The sequence below is a fragment of the Artibeus jamaicensis genome, unplaced genomic scaffold, assembly GCF_021234435.1.
Source record: "Artibeus jamaicensis isolate MK-2021 breed Jamaican fruit bat unplaced genomic scaffold, CSHL_Jam_final contig_497, whole genome shotgun sequence".
NCBI classification, from domain to species: domain Eukaryota; kingdom Metazoa; phylum Chordata; class Mammalia; order Chiroptera; family Phyllostomidae; genus Artibeus; species Artibeus jamaicensis.
In genome coordinates this window covers 11,223,499-11,249,772 of record NW_026521863.1, presented here as the reverse complement: position 1 = coordinate 11,249,772, position 26,274 = coordinate 11,223,499, and the positions used below count along the sequence as shown (strand labels likewise).

Genomic DNA, 26,274 nt, shown 5'->3' with positions numbered 1-26,274 from the left:
GCCTTTCCCCCTTCTGGTACCCCTATAATTCGGATGTTGGAGCGTTTAAAGATGTCCTGGAGGTTCCTAAGACTCTCCTCATTTCTTTGAATTCTTGCTTCTTGACTCTTTTCTGTTTGGCCATTATTTGCTTTCTTCTGGTCCACTCCATTGATTTGAGTCCCAGTTTCCTTTTCATCGCTATTGGTGTCCTGTGCAATTCCATTCATTTCAATTAGTTTCACCTTCATATATTTGTCTAATTTGTGGCTATAATCAACCAGTTCTGTGAGGATCCTGATCACCAGTGTTTTAAACTGTGCATCTGAGAGTTTTGCTATTTCTTCATTGCTTAGATCTATGGGCTCTGAGGCTTTGAGATCTTCTTGCGCCATTTTTGGTCTGTTCGCGCCCTTTAAGTGTGAGGAGCAGAGCCTTGGACTCCAGGTCGCTGGGTTGTGACGCTGTATGTGGGGGCGTGGTCAGAGCGGGGAAATGGCAGCACCCTCTGCTGTTTCTCACAGCTGGGTGAGGATCAGCGCCTTAGGTGGTTCCCCTGGGCTGGGCCACTCAGAGTGGCTGGGTTATGACGCTGTATGTGGAGGTGGGGTCAGAGCAGGGAAAGGCGGCGCCCTCCACTGCTGCTTGCCTCGGGGACCCGCCCGGCCCCGGTCCAACCGCCCACTCCCTCGCCTGTCCGCCGCGCACAAATGCTCGAACACAGTCAACACGCAGCACCGCTCCCCCGCTGTCTCCCCCGCGGTCGCTCGCCTGGTCGCTCGCTCGGTCGCTCACTAGGTCCAACCCTGGTCCTGGATTCCGCACGTCTGGATTCCGAGCCTGAGTCCGGCTGACCGAGACCTCCTGTGCAACCCCGCTTCACCAGCCGCTGGTTTCGCCCCTTACCGGTCAGGCTGAAGAATTTGTTGTTAACGGACTTCCGAAAAGTTCAATTTTCCGTGTTCTGGCTGTGTTTTCTGTTGCTAATATTTAGTTGTCTCTAAACTTGGTTGTGTGAGAAGGCACGGTACATCCACCTATGCTTCCATCTTGGCGGAAGTCCTAAACTGACAATTTTTAAATAGGGGTTCCAGGAAGGCTCTCCTGAGATGTCATTTGGAGCAAGCCTAGAAGCTCACTCAAGATACAGTCCAGTGATGTGGGCTAGAGGTGGGAGACTGGCCAGTCAGCATGGAGATAAGGGAGAGGGGATAGGCTGGAGTTACATTCTCAACATCCCTACGAGTCAGCCAGGGTTTCTAACCCATGAGGACTTCCAGATGATTATGTACAGTTGTTACCAGACTCCACTAGAAGATGGGGTTTCTTTCCAACCCCCCCCAACCCCCATCACAAGGGTCATTCCCTGAAGAGAGTGAGGGGCAGAAGAGGCCCAGGTCTCATTCAGGGGACTCTGCCCCCAGGACAGGACTCCATCGGCAGGTAGAGATGAGGTTGCTGTACACCGTCTGGGTATTTCCAGCGTGAGATCACACTGTCGAGGGGAAACGCAGGCTGTGGAGTTAGTTATAAATACAGTCTGACCCATTTTAAACACACAGACACAGCAGTGTGTTCTGTTGACACCTTATGTATGTAGAAGCAGGAACACATGACCCAGATCAGCACCAGGGGATACGAGTTGCTGACTGGGAAGACGGGGAGGAGCTGGGGGGGGGGGGGCCTCGGGGAAGGCTGCTGTGTCTCGGTTATGCGTGGAGGGGGGAGCAAGGGAACATGGGTCTGGAGTTTGGGAGACAGGCCAGGCTAGAGCTGTAGGTTGGCAGCGATCATTAGTATGTCGTCAAGTCTTCACTTGATCTAGAGCAAAATCTGGGTGTTAATAGCTGTTTTGTGGGTCAGGAGCTTCCGGCTACTTTCTAGCAGGAGTGATGGTTTGCACACTGCTACCCACACTCTTCTGCTTCCCTCGGGAAGAACAGTGCAGGTGTGCACAAGAGCTGCTGCGGGTGATCAGGCCGACTGAGCCGGGGTGTGACTTGCCCTCTGCAGATAGAACTGGGAGAAATGAATGTGGTCGTGAGATTTCTCAGCGGTTCCCCCTGGTAGCCTCCTTTCCTGGGCCCATGAGGATGGCTCCTTCATCCACCAAATACTCCTTAGTCCACGCTGAGTGTCCACTTACATTCTAATAAACGAGTTTTGTTTCATATGTTCAAGTGTTCAGCGCACAAATATTTCAGTTTCAAACTCCAGCGACCTGACCCCCAACCCCGTCTTGTTTAGTCTTTTTTTTTTCCTTTGTTTTATAAAGTTGCATGAGTGTTTTCGTTGACTGTGGATCACTTTTACTTTCTAAGGTCAGGTCATACTGTAATGATACAAGTTCTAAAAAATATTTAAAACAACTGTGAAAATATATATGTATATTTTTTGCCTCCAAAAACCATTTCCTTGTGCATCACACGCACTCACAAGGGAGACAGGATTTAGGGTGAGAACAGACCTGGGAGGCCAATGGACAGGACACCTCCTGGAGCCCTGCGCCTGTGTTCTCCGCGGCTGCATGCTGACATACAGGCGGGTTTCTGCTCTCTTGGTTTAATCCTGTGTCTGGAGCTTGTGGGCAGACTCTCTCAGTGACCTTCAGCAGCCTAGCTTTGAGGCCTCTATCAAAGACTTATGGCTGCCTCTCAGCCTTCAAATTTTCAGCATCTTTACCAGCAAAATTTTGAGCTAATCTCTCATCTTTTCTAAATTAGAAATATAACCTTGACTTCAGCCCCAGAGTTACTATTACGCAGAGAAGGAAAACACTGACTAATGTTCAAATAATGAAGTGATAGAAATAAAAAAAATGTTATAGTGTTTCTAAATAGGCTGTATTTGTAGGAATTAATCAGTTAGGATTATGTTCACTGGCAAATAATAGCAACAGTGAAAAAGGTGACCTAAAGCAAGTAGGAGTTTATTTCTCTGTCGTGTAAAAGAATTCCAGGGTAGGCAGCCTGGGTTGGAATGGCAGCTCCTTGATCATCGGGGACTCTATGCTACAGCATGGTTGCACAAGCCCCAGCCATCACATCTGAATCCCAGCCATAAGAAGTGAGGAAGCCATATTCCCTTTTTAGGAGCCTTCCTCAAACTCACAGAACTTCTGTTTATATCTTATTAATAACACTGGTCATACAGCCATACCTAGCTACCCGAGAAGCAAGATACTTTCTTATTTTACTAGGTCTCCTTCAGATAGAAAAGTGAATTGCTGATCCACCATCAGCATGACATAGTTCTAGAGGTTTTTCCAGACACTGGCTTGAGGTAATGCCAAGTGATCTATGTCACTGTCGCCACTCCCTTCTGACAACATCTGCCAGGTGGCCAGGAAGAGTTAAGATACTATTTTTAAAATGTTACTGCCTGTGGATATGCTCTATGTTAGGCTAATCGAAGAGATCAGGATACCAGAGAGTCTTCAGACCATGACACTCATTATGTTGAAGATAAAATCACATAGGTAGAGGTGCTGCCTTTGGGGGACAGCCGTGACTGTCCTGCAGGCATCGGAAATTTGCAAGCCACGTTGACACCGCAAAACCTTGTTTTAATGCTTTCCTTTTGCCAGGGTGATAAACATAATAATAAAATATCTTTATGTATTTAGCATTTTCCTGCATAATACAAATAATCATACTTCTTCAACTGCTTGACCCAAGCTGCAGCCGCTCGTAGATTCAGGAAAGCCTGGGTGTGTCCCCCCAGGACGGGTGGGGAGATGGCAAACGGAGGGTCTGTTCTTTGTTCAGACAAAGTGACAGTTGCACCAAGCTTGGGTGTCAGCTCCTTCTGGGCTTGAGGGTAGGGTGGAGGCAGGAACATGGGAATTACCCTGTGTCCCTGTCACCTTTCCTCACAAAATGCGTTTAACTGCACCTCTGTGGGCATTGTCCCGTCAGCCCGAGGAGAGTCGACAGGAACCCGGAGTACGGTGAAAATTCAGTGCGCCTGCTTTCTTTTCTTCTCATCGGGTTTCCCAATAATATTTCACTAATGACACATTTCTAATAATGTATTCATTTTGTAAAGAGAAAGAGGTTATTATGAAAATAAGCCAATGAAAAGACGTATTCATCCCTCCCCCCCTTTTCAAGGCTGTTATCTTTGAGTTTTTTACAAATGTACATGTGAGTTGCTGGAGTTGTCAATGTGTCTTCATTTGTTCTGTGGTTGTTTTTTCTTTGTTTTAAGATTTTATTTATTTTTTAAAGAGAGAGGTGAAGGGAAGGAGAGGAAGAGAAACATCAAAGTGTGGTTGCCTCTCACACACCTCGCACTGGGGATATGGCCCAAAACCCAGGCATGTGCCCTGACTGGAATTGAACCAGTGACCCTTTGGTTCACAGGCCAGTTCTCAATCCACTGAGCTGTGCCAACCAAGGCTCATTTGTTCTGTTAAATCAAACACTTTTAGGATCCTATTCCAGTCCTGGCTGGGTGGTTCTGCTGGTTGGGACATCGTCCCATGCACCAAAAGGTGGCAGTTTGGTCCCTGGTCAGGACACACACCTTGGTTGTGGGTTCAATTCCCAGCCAGGGTGTGGACTGGAGGCAACCTGCTGATGTTTCTCTCTCCCTTCCTCTTTCTCAAATCAATAACGAGCAAGTCCTCAGGATAAAAAAATACTCCAATCCCAGTGGACAGGGCTGTCTTACACTAACGTCCACGCCAGAGTGAAGGGAACGTGGAGAGCAGGGCAGTCCCTGCCCCGACGCCCACAAATGGAGCCACAGGATCAGGGCGAGTAGCTCGGTGGCTGAGACCCAGATGGACTACACACAGTGGCGGGCAACAACGAGGTCAGGGGCGTCGTTCCTGCGAGCCGCCCACGCCGAGCAGAGGGGGCCGGGCCTGACGAGACCTGACTCGGGACCCAGCGGGTCCACCTCGTCCCTGCCCAGGGAAGGAATCTGCCCGGGTCGGGCCTCGGCCGGTGACTCTCGGGTGTTCCCACTGAAACCCACAGTGTGAAGTACGTTTTGTATCACAACTGCATGTGCACACGTGTGTGTGTGTGTGTGTGTGTGTGTGTGTGTGTGTGTGTGAAAACTGAATCAGGTGTTTTATGGGGAAAATACTACTTTTCCTTATTATGTGCATGCAATATAGACTAATATTTCTATTCTACTTATTTTTAATTGAATTTTTCCTTTCTTATCGAATTTATTGGGATCACACTGGTTAACAAAATTGCACAGGTTTCAGGTGCCCAGTTCCAGAACGCGTCACGTGTGCACTGTGTTGCGTGCCCAGCACCCCAAGTCAGGTCCCCCCATCACCATTTATCCCCCATCCCCTCCCACACCACCCCCAGCCTCTCAGCAGTTGCCACACTGCCGTCCATGTGGGTGAGTTTTTCCTTTTTTTTTTCTCTCCCTCCACCCCACCCCACCCCTCATCCAAGCCCCCTGCCCAGGCAGCTGTCAGCCTGCTCTCTGTCTGTGAGTCTGTCTCAGTTGCTTGTCAGTTCATTTTGTTCATTAGCTTCCACGTATGAGTGAGGCACTGGCTGCCCCCACTGCTGTGGTCACCCCGTATCCATGGCTTCACTCTCTGTGGTTTCAGTTGGCCGTGGTCAACCGTGGTCTAATTACATTAAGTGGAAAATTCCAGAAATAAATGGTTCATATGTTTTAAATTGCTCTCTCTTCTGAAGAGCAGATGAAATCTGTTGTCTTGCCCCATCCCACCCAGAACGAGAATCATCCCTTTGCCCAGTGTCTCCAAGGGGTGGACACGCCCTCGGATGAGTTACTGAGTTGTCCTGGGAATCAGAATGACTGTCCTGCTATCGCAGTGCCTGGGGTCAAGTCACCCTCATTTCATGTACTAAAGAGCCCAAAGCACAGGAGTGAAGTTGCTGCCACTCAGCTGTGCCAAAGAGAAGCCATAATAAAATGCTTCCTTCCAGTGAAAAGGGTGAAGGTTCTCGGCTTCATAAGGAAAGAACAGAACCGTGCCAAGGTTGCTAAGGTCTATGGTAAGAATGAATCTCCTGTTGGTAAAGGTGTGAAGGAGAAGGAAATTCATGCTGGTATTGCTGTCACACCTTGGACCACAAAGTCACGGCCATAGTGCACGATAAGGGCTTAGTTAAGCTGGGAAAGGCATTGAACTGTGGGTGGAAAACGTGTCAGGGTGGGGGGTACTATCTGAGGCCTCAGGCTGACACTGCGGGGTCTTGGAAGGATCCCCACGAATGAGAACGGACTGCTCTGCATTGATTTAGTGACACACTTAGGGGTCTGCACCTTCAAGTCAAAATCCCCTGCTTTGCCTGCTTGTGGTTAGTAAATACTGTGTATTATAAATCTGCCTACTTGCATGTTTAAAGTGTTTTCCTTCTGCCTTTAAGCTCCTCTATAATCAAAGTCGTCTTATTATTAATGTCAGTATATTTCACTTGTTTTTAACTCAGTAATCATAGTTTCACTTGCTAAGTTGCAGAAAAAGCTGTACAAATTTATTGGTGTTGTCTTTTTCCTGGGAACCTTTAAGGTAAAATATCTTTACCTATGATGTTTATACTTTTATCTTGCTTGGGTTTTTTTGTATTATATTTTATTAATTATGCTATTACAGTTGTGCCAATTTTTCCCCCTTGGCCCCCCTCCACCCAGCACCCCCGACTCCCTCGGGCAATCCCTCCCACCATGGTTCACGTCCATGGGTCATGCATGTAAGTTCTTTGGCTGCTCCATTTCCTTGCTGTACTTTACACCCCCATGGCTGTTCTGTGATTACCTCTTTGAACTTTCTGATTCCCTCACCTCTTCCCTCAGGTCCCCCGGTCCCGCTCCAATCTGGCGACCATCAAAACACTGTTCGTTCATAAACTGCTCAATAATAAACACTCCAGCTCATCTTTCCCATGTTTCAGGTTAGTAGGCGTGTTAGTAGCGGAGCATCTCAGAACTTGTTTCTGCTTTATGTTATCCTCTGAGCGTCCATTTCTCAGGGGCTGCAAGAGAGCAGCTCCTCCCCATGCAGTCATGCAAAGTTCCAGGCCTCCAGCCAGAACCGCGGGACACCTCGAGTTTGCTGCAAACAGAAGGGTAAAAACCCTGCTCCTATCAGTCACAGTGGACAAATGCTGGTGATCCCTATAGAAAGGCAGGAACTGTTTGGGTAATAGATTCAGGAATTTAATTTGGTTGGATTTTTACAAGGGAGATAAAAACAATATGTATAACTTCATTTTCATGTAGACATTTTGTCCAAAATTAAATTTCACTATGGCCAAAATCACTTTACAAAACAAGATGATATATGATGGTTCCAAAAACTGGGAGCCAGTGTCTGTCACTAATTAACTCTCTGAAGGAAGGAAATTCTGGGTCCTGACACCAAAACACAGCTCCGTGCCATTACTGGTGTTTTCTGAGTTTTTATTACTGCCCCAAACATATGGTTCCCATGGACCCGTGTCGTTTCATACTTTGCTTATCTTTTCTTTCTCTTTCCCCGAATAAATCTTCAATAACTTTCTCATGGGTTCTATAAGATTACCACACTTTCCCTAATAGATACAGACATTGTCATCAACAAAAAGGTAACAAAGAGGAAGGCCACATGCTGCTATTCATATTGGTTTGCTTTTTTTTTTTTTTACTGGTTTATTTTTGCTTTAGTTCTCGTATGTGCCCACTTGATTTGTATGCTCTATGGAAATTTGACCCTAAGGCATTTAATAAAGTCAAAGAGGATCATAGATTAAGTAGACAAATCCAAAACAGCAGAAAAGATTTAATTTTTTATAAAATTTTATAGACTTAAGATGAGCTGGAGCCTTAAAATGACTATGTTCTACATCAAGTTCCTTCTTTTTCATCTATAGTAATAAGGTTGAGCTTCCCTTGTAATTAATTGAACAATTCATCTTGGTTTAGTTAAGTCTCCTTCTAGTAAATTTAAAAAAAAAAAAAAACAATTAAAATCCTCAAGGCTAGCCCACCTTGAGCTCAAGTTCAGGGTTCATGTGATTTTTTGACTTTGAACTCCACTTTCCCTGAGTTTATCTGCAGGCAGCTGCAGCTGAAGAGACGTGTTTACATAGGGCAGAAAAGGGCAGTTTGAAGAATCCAGTCTCAGTTTCCTTTAGCATCACTCAGGAATTACAGCCCACGGTGCTTCAGAATGAAGCCCCGTCCGGCAGATACCTTACTTCTTCCTGTGCAGAGGTTTTGTTTTTATTTCTGATTTGTCGTGAGAAATTCGAGTGCCGATGGAATGAAAACTACAGTTTTATTCCTCCCTCTGTTTACAAGAAACCCTTTGGAGGATTAAGTTAGCAAAATCTACCCTGAGCAGATGTATTTCTTATCTCAACTCATTTTAAGCCAAGCTGATTGTGAGGACTAGCTCTTCTGGAAGACCCCTAACAGTCCATAAATTTAAGTTCATGTCCAAAAGTAATGGGAAACTCAATGTGTTTTATATTTGCTATGTATGTTTGTTGTGTGTATCATGGAAAGAAAAATTATTACCACTATAAAGTGGCTATGAAATCTGAAAGTTCTAATCTTCTGAGTACACATGGAAAGAAGGGCCCCTCGGTGGCACAGCAAGCTGGAAATTCAATTTGCAATTCTGGGGACAATATTCAGGCATGTCAAGTGGCCAGAAACTCAAGGAAAAATTATCTTGGTGCTTCAGTTTAACTCTCTTAGTCCCCAGAGCATTTTCCCCAGTGTAAAGGCAAAAATGAGAATTCCAGATCTAAAGTATTTGTTCCCTTTTCTCCCACTGTGTGCTCGGAGCAGTACCAGGAATGTGCAGTTTGGAAAAGAGAGCCCAGGCTAGAGAGGTGGCATTGCTCACTTCCCCAGCCAGTGATGGGAGGGCGGGCGCAGGGCTGGGGGAGGCCGCGAAGTCCAGTCCTGGGGTCGGACTCACCTGGCTGGAAGGTGGGGAAGTGCCTCCCGGCTCTCAGGAGCCCAGCCTGCAGAGCAGTGTCCTTCTGCCTGTTCCCGCTGGTGCTGGGGGCCAAGCCCAGATGCAGCTGGCCTTCGGAGCTCCCTGCCTCGGAGATCTGAGTTCCCCTGTCCACTCCCTGCGGCTGCCCAGGGAGCAGGGCTCTTGGCACATAGCCCAAGAGCTAAGAGAGGATCACGATGCATCATCCCTAAGTGAATTGCTCTGAGAGAGAAAACACATTTCTGGGTTTGCTCGGAAAAAAAAAAAAGAGAGAGAGAGAGAAAGAATGACCTATCATAATAGCAAAGACCAGATCACCTACTTTGTGTGATCACAGCAGGGCCACCATGCAGTTAGAAACTGAGTCTGGGCACAGAATTGTCCCCAGTTGAGAACCACCGACCAACACTTACAGTTTCTGATTCCATGGAAATGGGTTTGGTACATGGACCCACACATGAGACCATTCAGAAGCAAATGTGAGACAGAACTGAATTCAAATTTACCAGCTTAGTAATGGTGAATAAGTACAAAGTGTAAAATACTAAGGGGAATTCAAACAAGGAAAAGTGAACAAGGAAAGGTCAGAACAATGTCCTTTTTTCACTGGGTAATTAATTAACTTTTCTCATCTTTGTCATGTTAAAAATGTACCATTTCCTCACTAAATGAAGACACCACCAGTACATAGGTGATTGTTTAAATGCCAAGCAAAACAATGAAAGTTTGGTAAATTGACGAATGAGAAGAAATGAAGTTTTTCCCTAAATTCTGGGGCGCATGTGTTTAATCAGAAGTGCTTCTGAGTAACATGCCAAGGGGCAGGAAGTGTGGAATACAGAAAGTAGATCTGGGGGACCTGGATACCACAGCGAGCACGTACCCCAGAAACGTACCTTTCCTGGTACCGAGGAGCACGGCGGTGGGCTCTGTCTTGGCTCTAGAATTAATTGTGTGCACCCGTAACTTACAGGGCCTGCCTACACGAGGTGATGATGTTAATAGTTTTCTAAAAAAGAATTAGCAGATCAAAGTATAAAAATCATCCCGTTGAAGTGTTGCATAGATACCCCAGTGGTGTGTAGTTGTTCTTTCTGTTCCGTTTGTACAATACGACTCAGGGTGTCCTAGAAGATCAGCGTGGAAAGCCAGCCACCTGGCTGTCGGGGGTTGGTTTTTGCTCCACCTGCACCCGGAGCTCTGTTTCCCATGCAGTTACTCCCAGTGTTTGTTCACCGAGGTGGTCCTTCCCTACCCAGACCCACTGACACTTCCTTTCTGAGCAGATGATGGCTTTTAAAGTTTGGATCAAGCCATGCTACACAATTACTATCTAATAGCTTCTGTGCTTACACAATAACTCAGTCAGTGTTTCCTGTTTTCATTCATGTTGTAAGTTGACTAGCTGTAATTCCCACCCCCTCATAAAAGAGATTGCCAAGACAAATAATTGTGGCATGTGCAAACATTTCCCTGCAAGCCTTTTTAAATAGGCAGCTTTCAGAAGTCTACATTCCATGCTTTTCAGGAATGCTCAGTCATAGTAAGTGTACTTGCTTCGTGAGTCAAGAACAAGTTCATGTTAAAATCAATGCTAAATAATTCTGTAGCCCGTACCCCTTTGAAAATATTGAGAGCAGCGAATGTGGTAAGGGAATGAATGTACTAGGAAAACTTGCGGCTTTTTCATGTTGACAGTTCCTAGGAAGTGCCTAGGAAATGGAGCTTGCCAATGAGAGTGGCTTGTCCCCTCCACACATCAGGACCCTCTGAGGTACTGAGACACAGATACACAGCACTTCACAGTGTCTATTTCCAAGTTCATACTTGTTGATGACACCTTATTGTGTTCCTTACTTTTCGTAAATACGGGTTGCATGTCAGCTTATCTTTCCCATGCTCTCTGTGTTCCTTAGCAGCGTGATTATTTGAAAGCAAACGGCGTGATGATTTCATAATTGCAGAAATGTTTTCAAAGGATAAGAATTTGGCGCTTCTGATCTCTACCCATCACGTGCCTCCACATTTCCTTTGCATTTGGAAGCCGCGGTCCCTGGGCCTTTATTACTGCATCCTGTTTTCTTCTCCAGCTGAAGTTCTCTTTGCTACTACTGGTTTTGTCTCCCAATCTCTCTCTTAAAATATGAATGTAAGCTTAGCTAGCCTGTCCAGACATATGAGAAGGCTTATTTTTATCAGATGTAACATATATATCTTTTATTAAAACTGTTTGGTATTTTAAGAGAAAAAGAGAAGTCTGGTTGGGAAGCGTAAGAATACTTAATTCTGTTTGATTCTGCGTTTTGTGTCTGTCTACCTAGATCCACTGAGTGATAGCCTTTACGTTGGATCCTTATTGGCTCCAAGTCCCACTCTGATAGTTTCTTTATATCTTTGTTAATTCATTTATTTATATGTGTCAGGTACAGTGTCAGGTTCTGGAGATACAAAGATGAAGAAGTCATGGTCCCTTCCCCCAAGTGGGAGACAGCCCTACATCTAATGAGGATGTCACCTGCAGAAACAGACATGGGCCTGTGAGGGAGCCACCCCAGGGACTTGGGGGAGCAGGAGGGACGGCTGACTGTCCGAGAGGATGGGGGCAGATTGCAGGAAGTGGAACCTCTGAGCTGAAGCTTGGACAGAGTTAAAGAAGGGGCGGTAAAATGCCTGGACATGGCAGGAATTCGACACATGCTTAAGAATTGGGTATGATTGCTAGCAAGTGGCAGATCTGTTCTTTGGGTAATAGTGATGCCCAGCGTTTTTGTGAGTGTTAGTCGCTTATTCCTCCTGACAAGTCAGGTGAGGACAGTGAGGCTCCAGTAGGTTAAATACCTTGCATGGATTGCACAGCTGGGAGGGTTTCTGGATCCTGTCTGTCTGTCTGTGGTCCGTCTTTGATACTGAGGATAGTCACCAGTGATCCGGTACTGATGACCTTGCTCTCTCTCTTTTCCCCTAATGCGAGCCCGCACTCTAATGGCTTTTGACAGAGTCAGCCTGCTGTTCCTCCCCTGGAGTCCCCCGTCCCTCCGCCACAGTCAAGTTGACACTGGTCTTACCAGGGGGATCGTTACCGCCAAGCAGCTCAGCCTTTGACCACCCCTGAGAACGTTGCTACAGTTGTCCCAGATACGGTGTATCAAGGAGCCCCTTCTACTTTTTAAAATCATTCTGCTATGTCATTCGTTCAAAGAAAATATCATAAAGGAAGCAATGACTTGCAGCTATACTGATTCCAAACTGAATATTTTTAAAAGGATGTTTTTCAATATGTCAAAAGCATATCAATAGTCATAAAATTTCTTTACGTACTCCGGCTCTGTACTCACCCTTGGGAATTTATTCTGAGAATATAAATTGAAAGAGGTTAAAGCTCATATGCACTGATATTTTGCAGCATTATTTATATTGGAAACAACCCAAATGTCCAATAATAGGGGGAACAATTTGTAATCTCGGTACATAAATGTAACAAAATTATAAGCTGCCACTTAGAGTCATAAATTTTGAAAGTTTTTAATACAACAAGAAAACTGTGATCATTTTAAAGGAGAACTACAGAACTGTGCCTACTTTATAAAAATTATATGAGCATGTGACATACTAAAAGGAAACCATAACTCAAAGGTGGATGTGTTTAGAGCTTGAAATTGTGTGACATTTTATCATTTTTATTTCCTTAGTACTTATTAAAGTACGTGTATTCAGTGAATGCTGGAAACAGGTATCTTCATTCTTTCACATTTTAAATGTTTTCATTTTATCTTGGTAAATTTTTTTACTGCTGATTCATATCTCTGTTGTAAATCATGGCCTTGTTTGTATTGCCAGTATACAGAGTATATTTCATAAATATTTACCATAGCGTTTGTTACATTAATAGTGTTCCTCTCCTAGAGCCGTGTGCTTCTCAAATGTCAGTAGGCATTCATCTCACCTGGGGATCTTATTAAAATGCTCATCGGATCTTGGGGGCCTGGGCAGGGCCTGAGACTCTGCATTTCCAGGAAGCCCCCAGGTGCTGCTGGTTCTCAGCTTTCCTTTGTGTGTGAGGACTCGACCACTAGCCCAGTGGCCGGGGAGGGAATAGCTAACAATAAGTGTCGTCAGGAAGGAAAAATTTCTTCACCCTTCTAAGTTCTTCTGGCTGATTTATGAATTAAGTTGACATGGGACAGATTAGCAGGAGAAAATCAAGTATAATTTCGTATGGACGGGTGCACCATAAGAATATGGGGCTCGCAGACAACCAGGTAACTGGGGCTTATGTGCCCTTCTGAACTGAAGAGAATGGGTAGAAAGGTGGGACTTTGAAGGGGAGGAATTCACATGGAAACACAGTGTTGGCTGGACCATTCAGACTCCGGGACATGGGGGGGACTTTGATCTCCAGGCCCTGTGCAGCCCCCGCCCACCACCACGCCTAGCTCATAATCTTCGTAGATTTCCCTAGTGAGGATGCTCTTCCTGGACAAGGCCCTTTAGCTAAAGTCTTCTCGGTAGTTAAGAGGCGAGGTAAAAGCTCTTCCTGAGCCCTGGGGACTCAGTGGTCTTCAGCTCAAAATAATCCGCATGCCAAGGGGGCACATTCTGGGGAGACCCGTTCCGAAGCCCTACAGTGTCCTCTGTGGTTATGGGGTAAAGATGCTGTGCTCCAGCGAGCCTGATGGTCAGCCTCGAGTAGCCACTCAGCCAACTTAAATTTTATCAGTCAGCGGAAATGACCAGAGGGCACTGATCTGCGATTGCTCCTGGGTACGATGTGAAGGGTGAGAGAGGGATCTCCCGTGGTGGTTATGCTAGCAAACGTTCTTCAATATACTTTGGAACCTAGTTTAAAAGTTGAAAATCCCGTCTGTGTTAAGAAAAGCTTTGCTCGGAGTCACTACCCTGGGAAGGACAACCTAGCCCTTGACAAAGCATCCCAAAGGCACGGCGGTGTGAAGCAGGGCACCGTCATTTTAGGGAATATAAGGAGGTAGAACATTTTGTGAAGCCTTTGCCTAGGAATGAGATACGGTGCCGGGTAGTAACCTGGAGGTGGTGGGGGATTTCAGCTGTTTGGATTCGAACCACACCAGTGGGGCCACATCGTAATACTGTTATTTTAGAAGATAGTAACGCGTTTCCAACTTGGTCCTCCACAGTGACTGAAGCTGGCTTTGGCGCTGACATTGGCATGGAGAAATTCTTCAACATCAAGTGTCGGGCCTCCGGTTTGGTGCCCAACGTCGTGGTGCTGGTGGCCACCGTGCGCGCTCTGAAGATGCACGGGGGCGGGCCGAGTGTAAGTCTCCCGCTCCCTGCCCGGGAAAACCCTTCTAAGTTAAGGTAAAGCAGGACGGAGCAATGGAGAAATTCAAACCTGCGTAATAATTCCCATTTTCTAAAAGGTCTCCTTTTTCACCCATCACCATGAAAGGGCCCTCAGAGCTTAGAGAGTTCTAGGAAATAGTAACACCCACAGTGTTGTTGCTAGGCGATAGTTTGGAAAGGAGCGTAAGGCAGCCACTTCTCAGCCCTAAGACTCTTCTCTAAAGCTGGCATCACCGTCTCATAGCCCCGCGGTGACAGGAGGGCACAGGCTCCAGTTCCGGAATGGCGCACGCACCGGTCGGAGTGGTCGCTGTCAGGGGTTGAGGTTGTTTGGTGTTTATACAGGTATTTTGGTTTACCAGTTACATCTAGAACTACATTTCTTTTGTTTCTGTCTATCATGATTTCACTTTATAACCTTCTTATAACACTGCATTATTTCCAAGAGCTTTGCTTTAAAAACAGAAATTTTGTTTTAACATCTTTAAAGACTTTGATATTAACCTGTCTTATTCTACGCAGAATTCACACACATCTGAAAGGGAATTTTCTTTTTTTTCCACAGGAAAGGTGTAGTGTTTTTCTTTTCTCATTTTTAGGTACCCCTGTATTTTCAAAGGGAGAATATAAAATTTTACATGGTTAATCATTTTTGAAATAAAATAATTTGGAGTGGGTTTACCATTTATGCTGTCAATCTGTTACACAAACTGCCAAATCTGATTCCTTAGGTATATTGTATACACAAAAGTCATGTAATCAATGATAATTGCACAGCAAGACAAATGCTGTGCATTGTTTACTCACCCTAGCAATTCTTTGTCCCAGGAGAAGCAGACATTATTTTAGACCATTTTACAGATGAGAAAGTCGAGGTTTCATGGGTTTGGGGAACTCGGGCACCTGGCCCGCAGAGAGCCAGGTGGGAAGCCTGGGACTTAGGTCCCAGCCTCCTGCTCTGCCCACCATGCAGAACTGCATATTTACATTTTCCAAATCCCAGGTCCACTCTTACCCACTCTGTTGTAGCCTAAAGCTTCATCTTTATTTCAAATGGAAGACTGATGTAACATACATTATCTTATGGTGGTGGTGGGTGAATCATACAGAATTCTGATTTTGTGTAAAATACCACTTGTAGCTACAATCACTCCTTGACTTTAGACTTTGAGTCTACATACCAACTTCCATTTTCAAAAACCTAGTTCTGCTGATATAAGACGTACTTGAAATTTCCCTCCATATTTTGTATCCTAAAAATTATAAAACCAAAGGGCTTTATTACTGGAAAGGGTTTTGAGATTGTCTAGTCCACCTCAGTCTTCATAAAGGAAAAATCAGTAAGGTGCAGGAGGATTCAGTATCCTCCTTAGTACCACACGTCTCTTTAGGGGACTAATCAGATGTAAAAATCAAGGTCCCTTGGCTTTTAGTCCAATGCTTTTCCACACTCTAGTCTCTTTCCTGTAAAAATTTTCTACATGATTTATAATCCTATTTCAGTTCATCTTAATGTATGTGCTCATTGTTTACAGTGGTGGCATTTTCTTCTCTCCTTAATCTTCCACTTCACTTAAAGTCCTGGTTTCATGCCAGTGATGATCGGAACAGGCTCAAGTCACAGATGGAGGTGGAGGATAATGAAAGGGGAGGATCGGGAAGCCAGGCGAAGCTTTAGCATCAACACTCCCCTGGGCTTCAGTAGCACCTTCTGTATCACCGTTTTAAGAATGTCTGTATGTATGTCCCCCTGCTCCACTTCGAATTGCTTGAGATTAAGGACTGTGTCTTATTAATTTCTGTATCCCTAGTGCCTGCCATAGTCTGTATCCAGGAAATGTTTTCAATAATTGAATAATAAAAGAGCTTTGATCTTCTTAATCCTATATTCTACGTTATCCCTCTTACAGTCATTTCTTCTTTCTTGAAGCAGCCCTATGGTAATGCCTTTGATCCATTATAATTTCTACTTCCTTTTGATATCATTACACAAATAACCATGGCTGTCTCTTATGTTTATTCAGCTTGGTTGTTTTCCATAATTGTGCAGTGGAAAATCCTCTGACCCTTGAACTTGCCCATTTTAGCCCCAATCATTCCAAACTCATATCCTGTCTTCCAAAATGCTGAGCATTCTTGGTGCCGTGTAAGAAAGCTAACATTCTGTTATAGTTTCATTTTATGATTAGTTTCCTAAGCCCACTGTATGAAGGAAGACACTTCAGGACCAGTAGGATGTGTATTTCCATAAAAAGAAAGCAGGTTTGTGACATGAACACTGGCCCACAGTGTCCGAGGCGTTATGGATGAGATACAAAACAAATTCACATGGACCACCCGAGTCCTGTGGAGGAAAAGGGACAGTGCGGCTACTTTCTCAAGGGGAGAGTGCCCCAACCCTTGCCTTGACAGGCTTTTATTGGCTTTCAATCTGCATAGGAACACAGGTAAAGTTCATTAATCATTGTCAGGCAGTAAAGATCAAACAATAGACAGCATACAAAGAACTACTAGGGCTTATTCTGAGTCAGGGTCTGTTAGCTAAAGGGCTACAAAACTTTGGGAAACAAACTCAATTCCTGTTTGGACCCTTATCATTTAATTGAGAGCATTCTTGGCAAAGAAAACCTACCTTAGCAGGTTTCACGGGATTTTATATATTCTTTCTTAGGCCTGATCACCTGGGGAACCCTCCCTTTCCAGCACAGAGCTGCACTGCCCTCTGTCATTGTTTCAGGCTTAAGTCAGGCAGGGGAAGTAAGGCAGCCAAGAGATTAGGAGACTTCTCGAAGACAGAATGAGGACTCAGGCTATGTCAAAGTTGAGGGGTGAGGGTCCATCAACCCCTTTTGTTATATAGCCTCCCAAGTCCTTCCCTGGGGGCCCCTGTGATCGTGCCTGTCTTAGGTCATTCTTCCCTTAAGGAATCTTACCCATCATTGGCCAACCAATCAAGCATTGGGGGTCAGGCAGGGTGAAGTAAAAGAGACAGAGGCATCCTCCTTGCCAGGGAGATAAGCTTTATCTCCTTAGTGGCTTATGGTCTGAAGGTCACTTTCTCAGCCTCAGCCATGGGGAGATTACAGCTTCTGAAGCCAGGCAGGGTGGTTCCCGACAGTTCTGGAGGCTGACAAGTCTAAACTCTGTAGAGGGGCCAACAGGCCGGAGACTCGGGAGAGCCGATATTCCAGTTCCAGCCCCAGACTGAAGGCCTTCTGCTGGAGAACTCTCTCTTGCTCCGTCTCTGCCCTAGTCAGACATTTCAGCTGATTGGATGTGGCCCGCCACTGTGTGGGGGCAGTCTGCTTTCCTCACACTGAGCCGATTTAAATGTTATTCTAATTCAAAAACATCCTCCCAGAAACACCCAAAATAATGTCGGGCCAAATGTCTGGGTGCCCTGTGCTCCAAGTTGACACATGAAATTAACCAGCACACCCACTAGTACTAATTTTTGGTGTATGGTGCAATGAGCAGATCTAATTTTATTTTTTCTGTGTTAACAAGCAGTTGGCCTGGCCCAATTTCCTGAAATAACCTCTCCTTTCTGATCTGCAAGCCTACTTTGTCATAAAGAAGTTCTCCATGCATGCATGGGTCTCTCTGGGACCCCCTTCACTTGCTCTGGTATAGTTACATGTAGTTACATCAGGGCTGCACCAGCAGCCTGCAGGCCAAGCCCCCAGGGTGGTCTCTGCCCCCGTGCACACTTGGTTTATCATAGCCCTTTCCCTTCCATACATGTATAATTAGCTCAGAAAGTTCCTTGAAGAATTTTTTAGGATTTTTATTGAAATGGCATCAAATCAACAGATCAATCTGGGGACACTTGACGACTTTCCCTTCAATGATTTACATCTTTTTAAATACATTTTAATAGCCCTGGCTGGTGTGGCTCCGTGGATTGAGTACCAGCCTGCAGACCAAAAGGTTGCTGGTTTGATTCCCAGTCGCTGCACATGCCAGGGTTGTGGGCCAAGTCCCCAGTCGGGAATGTGGAGAAGCAAACAATCACTGTTTTTCACACATTATGTTTCCCTCCCTCCCTTCCCCTCTCTCTAAAAATAAGTAAATAAATTATCTTTAAAAAATAAATATATATTTTAATAAAGATTTACAGTTTGTTGCACAAAGGACTTTTACATCTTTTTTACAGATTTGCTCTTGTGCACTTTGTATTTTTAAATGGTGTAGCAGGTTACTTTTGAATCCTTTTTTTTTTTTTTTTTTCCGCACTTCTGGGTTCTCACATGTTGCCTTTATATACAATAAATAACCTCTCTCAATTCCTTTGTTTTTAATTGATGTGTAAGTGACATCTAACATTATACTAGTTTCAGGAGCACAGCATAATGATTTGATATTTGCACACATTGCAGAAGGATCACCACCGTAGTCTAGTGAACATCTGTCACCGTACACAGTTACAAACATCTTGTTCCTTTTTTCTCTTGTGATGGGGTTTTTTAAGGTTCAGTCTCAGCAACTTTCAAGCATGCAACACAGTTTTATCAGAGTCGTCATGCTGTACATGACATCCCGTGACTTAAAAAATGCTCTTATTAATTGTACTACTTTAGCTATAGGTACTTTGGAGAGTTGTATATGGGCAATCATATCTGCAAAAAAAATGACGATTTTGTTTCTTTCAAGTCTTGGTATTGCTTTCCTTGTCAATACCCAGGTCTTCTTAGATGCAATGCAGTATTAAATAGGAGGGGAATAGGGGGGCATCCTTTTCTTATTCCTAATATGAAAGAAAATGCTTTTAATAGTTCATCACTAAGTATGATGTTTTCTATAGATTTTTAGTATAATTTCTTTATCAGATTAAAGAAATTGCCTTTTATTCCTAGTCTGCCAAGTTTTTATACTAAATAGGTCTTGAAGATTACTTCATCTATTGAGATGATGTGGTTTTTCTTTTTAATCTATTAGTGCTGCAAATTATATTATTTAACTTTCAAATATTAAATGAACTTTACATCCCTTTGAATAAATCTAACTTGGAGATATATTATCTTTTTTATGAATGACTGAGTTTTAATTGGTTTCCTAATGTTTTAAGTAGGATCTTTACATCTTTATTTATGAGCGATATGTTAACCACATGAAATAAATTGAGGAAGATTTCTTTTTATATACTCTGTAAGGGATTTTGTAACATTAGCATAATCTGTTTATTCAAAGGTGGGAAGAATTCACCTGTAACACCCTCTGGGTCTATTACTGATTTAGTGAGAGGTAGATTTTTAACTGCACATTTTGTTAATGAATATAGAACTGTATAGATTTTCTGTTTCTTTTTTAAGATTTTATTTATTCATTTTTAGAGAGAGGTGAAGAGAAGGAGAAAGAGAAGTAGAGAAATATGTATGTGTGGTTGCCTTTCACGCACCCCTTACTGGGGACCCGGCCCGCAGTCCTGGCATGTGCCCTGACTGGGAATTGAACTGGCTACCCTTTGGTTCGAAGCCTGTGCTCAGTCCACTGAGCTCCACAAGCCAGGGCAGATTTTCTCTTTCTTAAATGAGCTATAATAAAAGTTACAACTCTGTGAAGTTTTCTGTGGTTTTAAATGGATTGACATGCAGTTTGTCATCCTGTTCTGTTCATTCTGTGTATAGCATATGTAGTCATAATATGTTTTCATTCCTTATTTTAAAAAAGCCTTATCAGAGTGTTGTGGACTTTTGTTAGTTTTTTTAAGAATCAACTTTTGGTTTCATTGATCGTCTCGTTGGTATTTGCCTACAGCCCCTTCTTACTGCTCTTGCCCAATGTCTGGTTCTGCAGAACTTCACATGTGCAAGCTCAGCGGTACTTTACGTTCTTTTTTCCATCCAGCATTGTAGTTGGTTCCAACTGAAAGGTTCACTCTGTTTCTGTCGACACTGCTGCCGGGAAAAGCCATCTGAAAATACTTTGTTTTCACACACTATCCAAAAACAATCTGTCACAGAGGTAACTTCTTTCCAAAGCATTTCTAATATCCTCAAGGCCTCTTCCACTGAGCGCAGTCACTGTGGCCTCCGTAAATCAAAATGTGCCCCGGTATTTCACCAAAACCAGTAGCAGGTCGCCGACGAAAACCATGTGGGATTGTGGAAAAGCACTGAACTGGTTTCAGAACCCTATCACATTCCGGCCCTCTTTCTGCTCTCCTTTGCTCTATTATATCTTGGGCAAGACACGTGCCTTCTCTCAACTTTATGTTTTTGGCCAACCAACCCCCCCACCCACCCCCAAGTAGTAACGGCATTGCTTTAAAATGGTTGAGGATTTATTTAGAATTGATGGTGCACTCTGTGTAAATCAGGTATTGATCATATTATCAATTCTGTTTTATGCTAGGGTAATGGGCAACAGTGTAAAAGTTCTCCATTTTAGCTCAAATTAGATTTGCCGGGGAGGGGGCAGGGTGGGGGTGAGGGGGTGGTTTAAACATCACTGCCCCTGGGCCCCACTCCCAGGAGCCCTGCTTTAGTGGCTCTGGTGGGGGGTGGGAGGCCATTCATTGGTCCTTGTAAAGGGCTTCCCACAAGACCTCATGTTCAACCAGGGCTGCCAGTTACTGGCTTCACAGTACAAAATGTGCTTTTAGAGATTCCTTCCCCTAAAATGGCTATGGTTTGTTTTTCTTTCAGATCTTGATCAGTTGGAGTAAGCATTTTAATGAGATTGATTTTCATTTTGTCTCTTCCCTCAGGTCACTGCTGGTATTCCGCTTAAGAGAGAATACACAGAGGAGGTAAGGGTGACTGGGTTATTCGAAGGGCTGAAGTGGAGAGAAGGGCTTTTCTAATAATCCGAGAGGAAGTGGTCGGGGGCAGGGATACAGTCCATTCAGCGAACTCTTCAGTCTTAAGAAATGAGAGATGTGGTCTTTATCTACTCCTCCCTACCTCCAGCTCAGTCTCCAGCACAGAAATAAATATAAAGCTTATACCCATGTATTCTTCAGGTGTGGAAGAAACTGACTCTTGGAGGACATACCATTGGCTTTTCGACTTGGCTTGAGTTACTTGACTCTGCTGTAAATAGACTATGGTTTACTGGCAACAGTACCTCTAGGCTCCTACAGGTGGCGCCAGGGGTTTGAGCAGCGCCTAGCTGGACAGCTCTTCTCACCTTCCCCCGACCTTGTGCCTTCTTGTTCATCAGCCTGCAGGGCGTGGGCACATTGCTTATGTCCTAGCCACTGGTCAGCTGCAGAAACAGCTGCCCGGCTCTAGACCCAAATATGTCATTGGACTCAGAATAATTTTAGAAGTTATTTTGAAATGAGCTACCTCCTTCAGCCATCTCTCTTAGAAGAAAAAGGAGATTTAGGATCTTCTTGGATAGCTTCTAGGACTGTAAGGTGAGCAGGGACAGAAGCAACACCTGCCACGGTAGCCCTGCGAGTTTAGTCTGGCAGGTGTAGTGGGAAGTGATACACGGGGTTCTGGTTTTCTTACAGAGCATCCAGCTGGTGGCAGACGGCTGCTGTAACCTCCAGAAGCAAATTCAGATCGCTCAGCTCTTTGGGGTCCCTGTTGTCGTGGCTCTGAATGTCTTCAAGTAAGTCATTAAATGACTTCAAGTAAGTCTTTAAATGTGGTTGTTGCGTTGGGCCACCCTGCGAACTAGATTTCTGTCTTAGGGTGTTTGGTCTTTCTCTGCTTCGTCTAAAAGTATACAGAGATACTCTGCTCTTTCTGTTTGTTTGGTTTGGTGTGATTGGTTTCATTTCAGAGAAGTGTTCTCAGATGTTACTAGGGAAATGGGAGCTGTATCGTGACTTACATTTCTTTGGCCTTTTTTTTTTCCTTCCACTCCAGCATTTCTGTCTGAAAGACCAGATGATCAAAGGGATGTGTTATGGAATTTTCTCAATAAAACCCTTAACAACTTGAAATATTTGAGTCATGTTGCAGGGGATTTTTTTCCCCATGCTTTTCTTTAAGTCTGATTTATTTAAACACGATGTAACCACTTTTGATGTTTAAAATATATTCAGTGTTATGGAACAAAGTTTTGTAGCAATGGTTAGCCCCTCTTTTAAAAACATTACTTAAATGAATACAGATGCAAAACCACAAACATTTTCATCACCAGGACCGACACCCAGGCTGAGATTGACTTGGTGTGTGAGCTCGCAAAGCGGGCTGGCGCCTTTGATGCGGTCCCCTGCTATCACTGGTCGGTTGGCGGAAAGGGCTCGGTGGACCTGGCGTGGGCCGTGAGAGAAGCTGCAAGTAAAGGGAGTCGTTTCCGGTTCCTGTATGACGTCCAGGTAAGATCCCACAACCGTGCTCACAGTGGCTAATGTTTCTTGCGCTTTTACTGGTACCCGGCCAGTGCTGAGAACTTGGCATGGCTCGTCCCAGTTGGTCCTCACAACAGGCCCCAAGCAAAGAAGAAAGTGAAGGTGAAAGAGCTGCAGCCGTCTGATGAGGCCACGTTGCCAAGGCCAACCCCAGGGTCAGCTCCTTGCCCCAAAGCCTGTGCCCTTGAAGGTACTCAGCTTCCAAAGAGCAGGCAGCATTGAGGAGGGGCTGCAGAGAGTAGGGTTCAGCCACGATGCTCCCAGGGTCTGCACAGGAACAAGACTTTTGAGCAACTTCACAAGGCTTGTGAGATCATGGTCGAATTTCCTTTGTCCATTTCTGCTATAGCTCTTTTCCCTCCTTATGGTTTTCTTGAGCTGTGTCTGGTGTATTTTTAAATTTTGTTTAATTATGATAAAGTACACATAACGTGAAATTTATCATCTTTACCATTTTTAGGTACGCAGTTCAATGGCAGTAATTTTTCACATTGAACAGTAGTTCCCCATCCCTCCTCTCCGCTCTGCCCCAGGCAGCCGCCATTGTACTTTCCGTCTCTGTGAGTTTGATCACCCTGGGTGCCTCGGGTAAGGGAAGCTATGCAGTGTCTGTCTTCCTGTGACCGGCCTATTCAGTGTCTCCGTTCCTTTGCGCTGCTGTAAAAGAATGCCGCAGGCTGGGTGGCCTACAAGCAACAGGGATTGATTTTCCAGAGTTTCGGAGGCTGGGAAGTCCAAGGTCAAGGCCCTGGAAGATTCATTGTCTGGTGAGGGTCTTCTCACTGCACCCTCACATGGTAGAGCGGGTGAGGGAGCTCCACAGGGTCTCTTTTTAGGGGCACTACCTCCCTTCATGGGGCCTCCACCCTCATGACCTTATGGTCCCCAAAGGTCACCATCTTCTAATACCATCACCTGGGGGATTACACTTCAACATGTGAATTTGGGGGGATGTAAATATTTAGTCTATAGAAGTCATTTAATATAATGTCAAGATTCATCTGTGTTATTGTATGTGTCAGAATTTCCTTCCTTTTGAAAACTGAGTAATAGTCCATTCTGTGCATAGACCCCATTCTGTTTGGCGGTTCCTCTGCGGCTGGGTACTTAGGTTCCTTCCACCACAGGCTGTTATAAATTAGGTTCTGTGAGCATGTGGATAAAAGTACTTCTTCAAGACTCTGCTTTCAATTCATTCTCCCAGAGGTAGAGTTGCTGGACCGTCTAGTATATTTTTAAACATATCAAGATGATGAGCCTTCACTAATAACAACTGAACATCCCAGGACCTCACTTCGTCCTCACTTTATCCCAGGACCCACCTAAACATCTGTTCTGCCTTTCGTGGCTCTAGCTCTGGCTACCAGATCTGTCCTCAAAGGCAGCCCATGATTGCTAGAGGGCTCAGCCTCAAGCCCGCTGCTGCTCCGCCATCCCCATCCCTCACAGGTTCTGTTGGCCTGTCTCTCAGATTCACAGACAGGACCCCCTCTCCTCTTTCCTGTTCAGATGGCAGAGACCAGAAGAGAGGGCGTAGCAGCAGCATCTGCATGCCTAGCGTTGCATCTGCATGAAGCATGATACTGACCTGACAGTGAATGCTCCCACTGAGGAAGGCTTTTTGAGTGCCAGGCATAACGGGCACTTTGTACATGAACTTCGTTGGTTCTAACGTTCCTGTTGGGTAGGAACTGCTGATACCTGCCCCCTGCCCCTGGTATATATTTTAAGATAAGGAAACTAAAGCACAAATAGGCAATAACCTGCCCAGTGTCCCATAGCCAGAAAGAGGCGGAGCTGGATGAGTATCTAGAATGGTGGAGGCCATTGTCCTGCTCTGTTCTCCAGAATTCAGTCCTGTGTTCAGAAGTGGGGCTGGGGTGGGGGAGCTGCCACTTACAGGGCCACTAACTGAGTGACCCACCTACAGAGGAAGCCTGGCAGCAATGGACACGGAGCCCAGGCAATTGAGAGAGATCGTATGCACTCCATAAATGTTTGTGAAAGGAAGGGCTTCAGGGAGGGGTTGGGGTGGTCAGCTGAAAGCAGGTTTGTCGTGTTGTAAAGCCATTTTATGAGTGAGAGACTGGGATGCTCTGGGTTTCCGAGTGGGCAGAGGGCAAACGGGGAGGGGACCTGGGTTCGGCATAAAGAAAGGTGTTCCAACTAGAAGCTGAGGGCTGAGTTCTCTGACCCTGGAGATGATGAGCAAAGGCGGAGGCAGCCCTGCAGTGGGCAGGCCAGGTGAGTGGCAGCCAATCGGATGATGGCAGCCCAGGAGATCTTGCATCCCTCCTGCTCTCTGCTGCCCAGGCAGGTCTCAAGGGGTGTCTCAGCACCTGGCACAGCCTGCAGCCCTCTCACACAAACCGCTTCAGGAAGTCACTCTCAGGAGCACCCACTGTGAGTGGCAAAGGCACCTTGTTAAGTGAGTGACTTCATAGTGTGCCCCTTTTCAAAGAAACCCTCACAGGTGGAAAGGCCCCGGAGCAGAAGAGATGCTTCTGAGCTGTGCCGTCTCTGACATGTGTGGTAACCCTAAGATGAACCCTTTTTCTTTCCAGGGATTTTTCCCCCTGAATTCCCATTCTTCATGGAGATAATGCTGTTCAAATGTCCACTGTCCTGTGGGAAGGGTGAAAATGCACAATGATGTGGTCTGAAGTCCTACACTTGTGTGGCCTCAGGGCCAGGATTCTACCTCCTTTGCCAGCAGGCTCTGCTCTGCTTTCTTCTAACAGAAACTAGATTTGAGCCCATACTTGTGCCTTGGATAATCAGCCTCCCAGCCTCTTGCTCCGTGACAGTTTGTGGAAAGAGTTATCGCCACTCTGGCTCATGTTTCTCACACTGGCAAGATCGTTGTGGACAACATGAGCCCGTGGACGCTCTTGTCTGGTAGCCATGTACAAATCCGAACTTGCTGGCGCAGTTGACAACGGAGCTCATACTTCCCCCGCCCCTCCGATTTCTTGCATATTCAGTGCTGGTGAACCTTTACAGACTAAGGAATGGTTTTCCTGAAACCCATCGGTTTCTTTTCTGTTTCCCCCCAGGACTAATCCTTTGATGCTTGGCAGCTTGATAGGTGTGGGATTGCTCTGCAGGAAGAGAGAGGTGATAAAATACTCTTGGATGAATCACCCTGCTGCCTCCGCTTCTCAGTGCAGACTGGGCTTGTGAGTGTCTTTTGTGACCTCCCCCGACTCTATTCCACTGAGAATGTACTTAATGCAGGATCTACAGCATCTTATTTCCTCCTCCACCCCTGCCCCAGGCTTGTGTTACAGAAGAAAGACACCTGAAATCACTTGGAGGAGGTTGACATAGTGGAGGAGCACAGGGCAGGATTGCTTTTGCGTGGGGAGTAGAAATTGGCGTAAGACCCCCTCGGAACGAGAAAGTTAGAGAGGAGTGGAAACAACCGGACCCAAGAAATGCCGTGGGGCAGACAGCAGGGAGCCCACAGTCAGAGCAAGAATCAGGCCACACTGCTGACGTGGGGGGTCTCTGCTAAACCTCACAGAAAACTGAGGTGAGCGGGCACTCCTCTAGAGAACAATTCTGTACATTTTTCCCCGGAGTATCTTCTCATTCAAGGGCAGGCAGCTTTTGGTCAGGGTACTAGAGATGGCTGTTGGTTAATTCAGAGTAACTCAGAAAATATGGATTAAGGTGCAATGGCCTGATTGCTCCTGGGAAATGCATTGTGTGGGGAATAACATAT

The 26,274-nt window shown here is 45.3% G+C and overlaps 1 protein-coding gene across 1 annotated transcript in view; it reads left to right on the top strand.

Annotated features, from left to right (window-relative positions):
- MTHFD1L (methylenetetrahydrofolate dehydrogenase (NADP+ dependent) 1 like) overlaps positions 1-26,274 on the top strand; it is a 173,935-nt gene that overhangs the window by 91,679 nt on the left and 55,982 nt on the right. The window contains exons 21-24 of the mRNA XM_037156849.2: positions 14,068-14,207; positions 20,946-20,987; positions 21,699-21,799; positions 22,337-22,514. Coding sequence (XP_037012744.2) covers positions 14,068-14,207; positions 20,946-20,987; positions 21,699-21,799; positions 22,337-22,514 — 461 coding nt within the window. The remainder of the gene's footprint in view (positions 1-14,067; positions 14,208-20,945; positions 20,988-21,698; positions 21,800-22,336; positions 22,515-26,274) is intronic.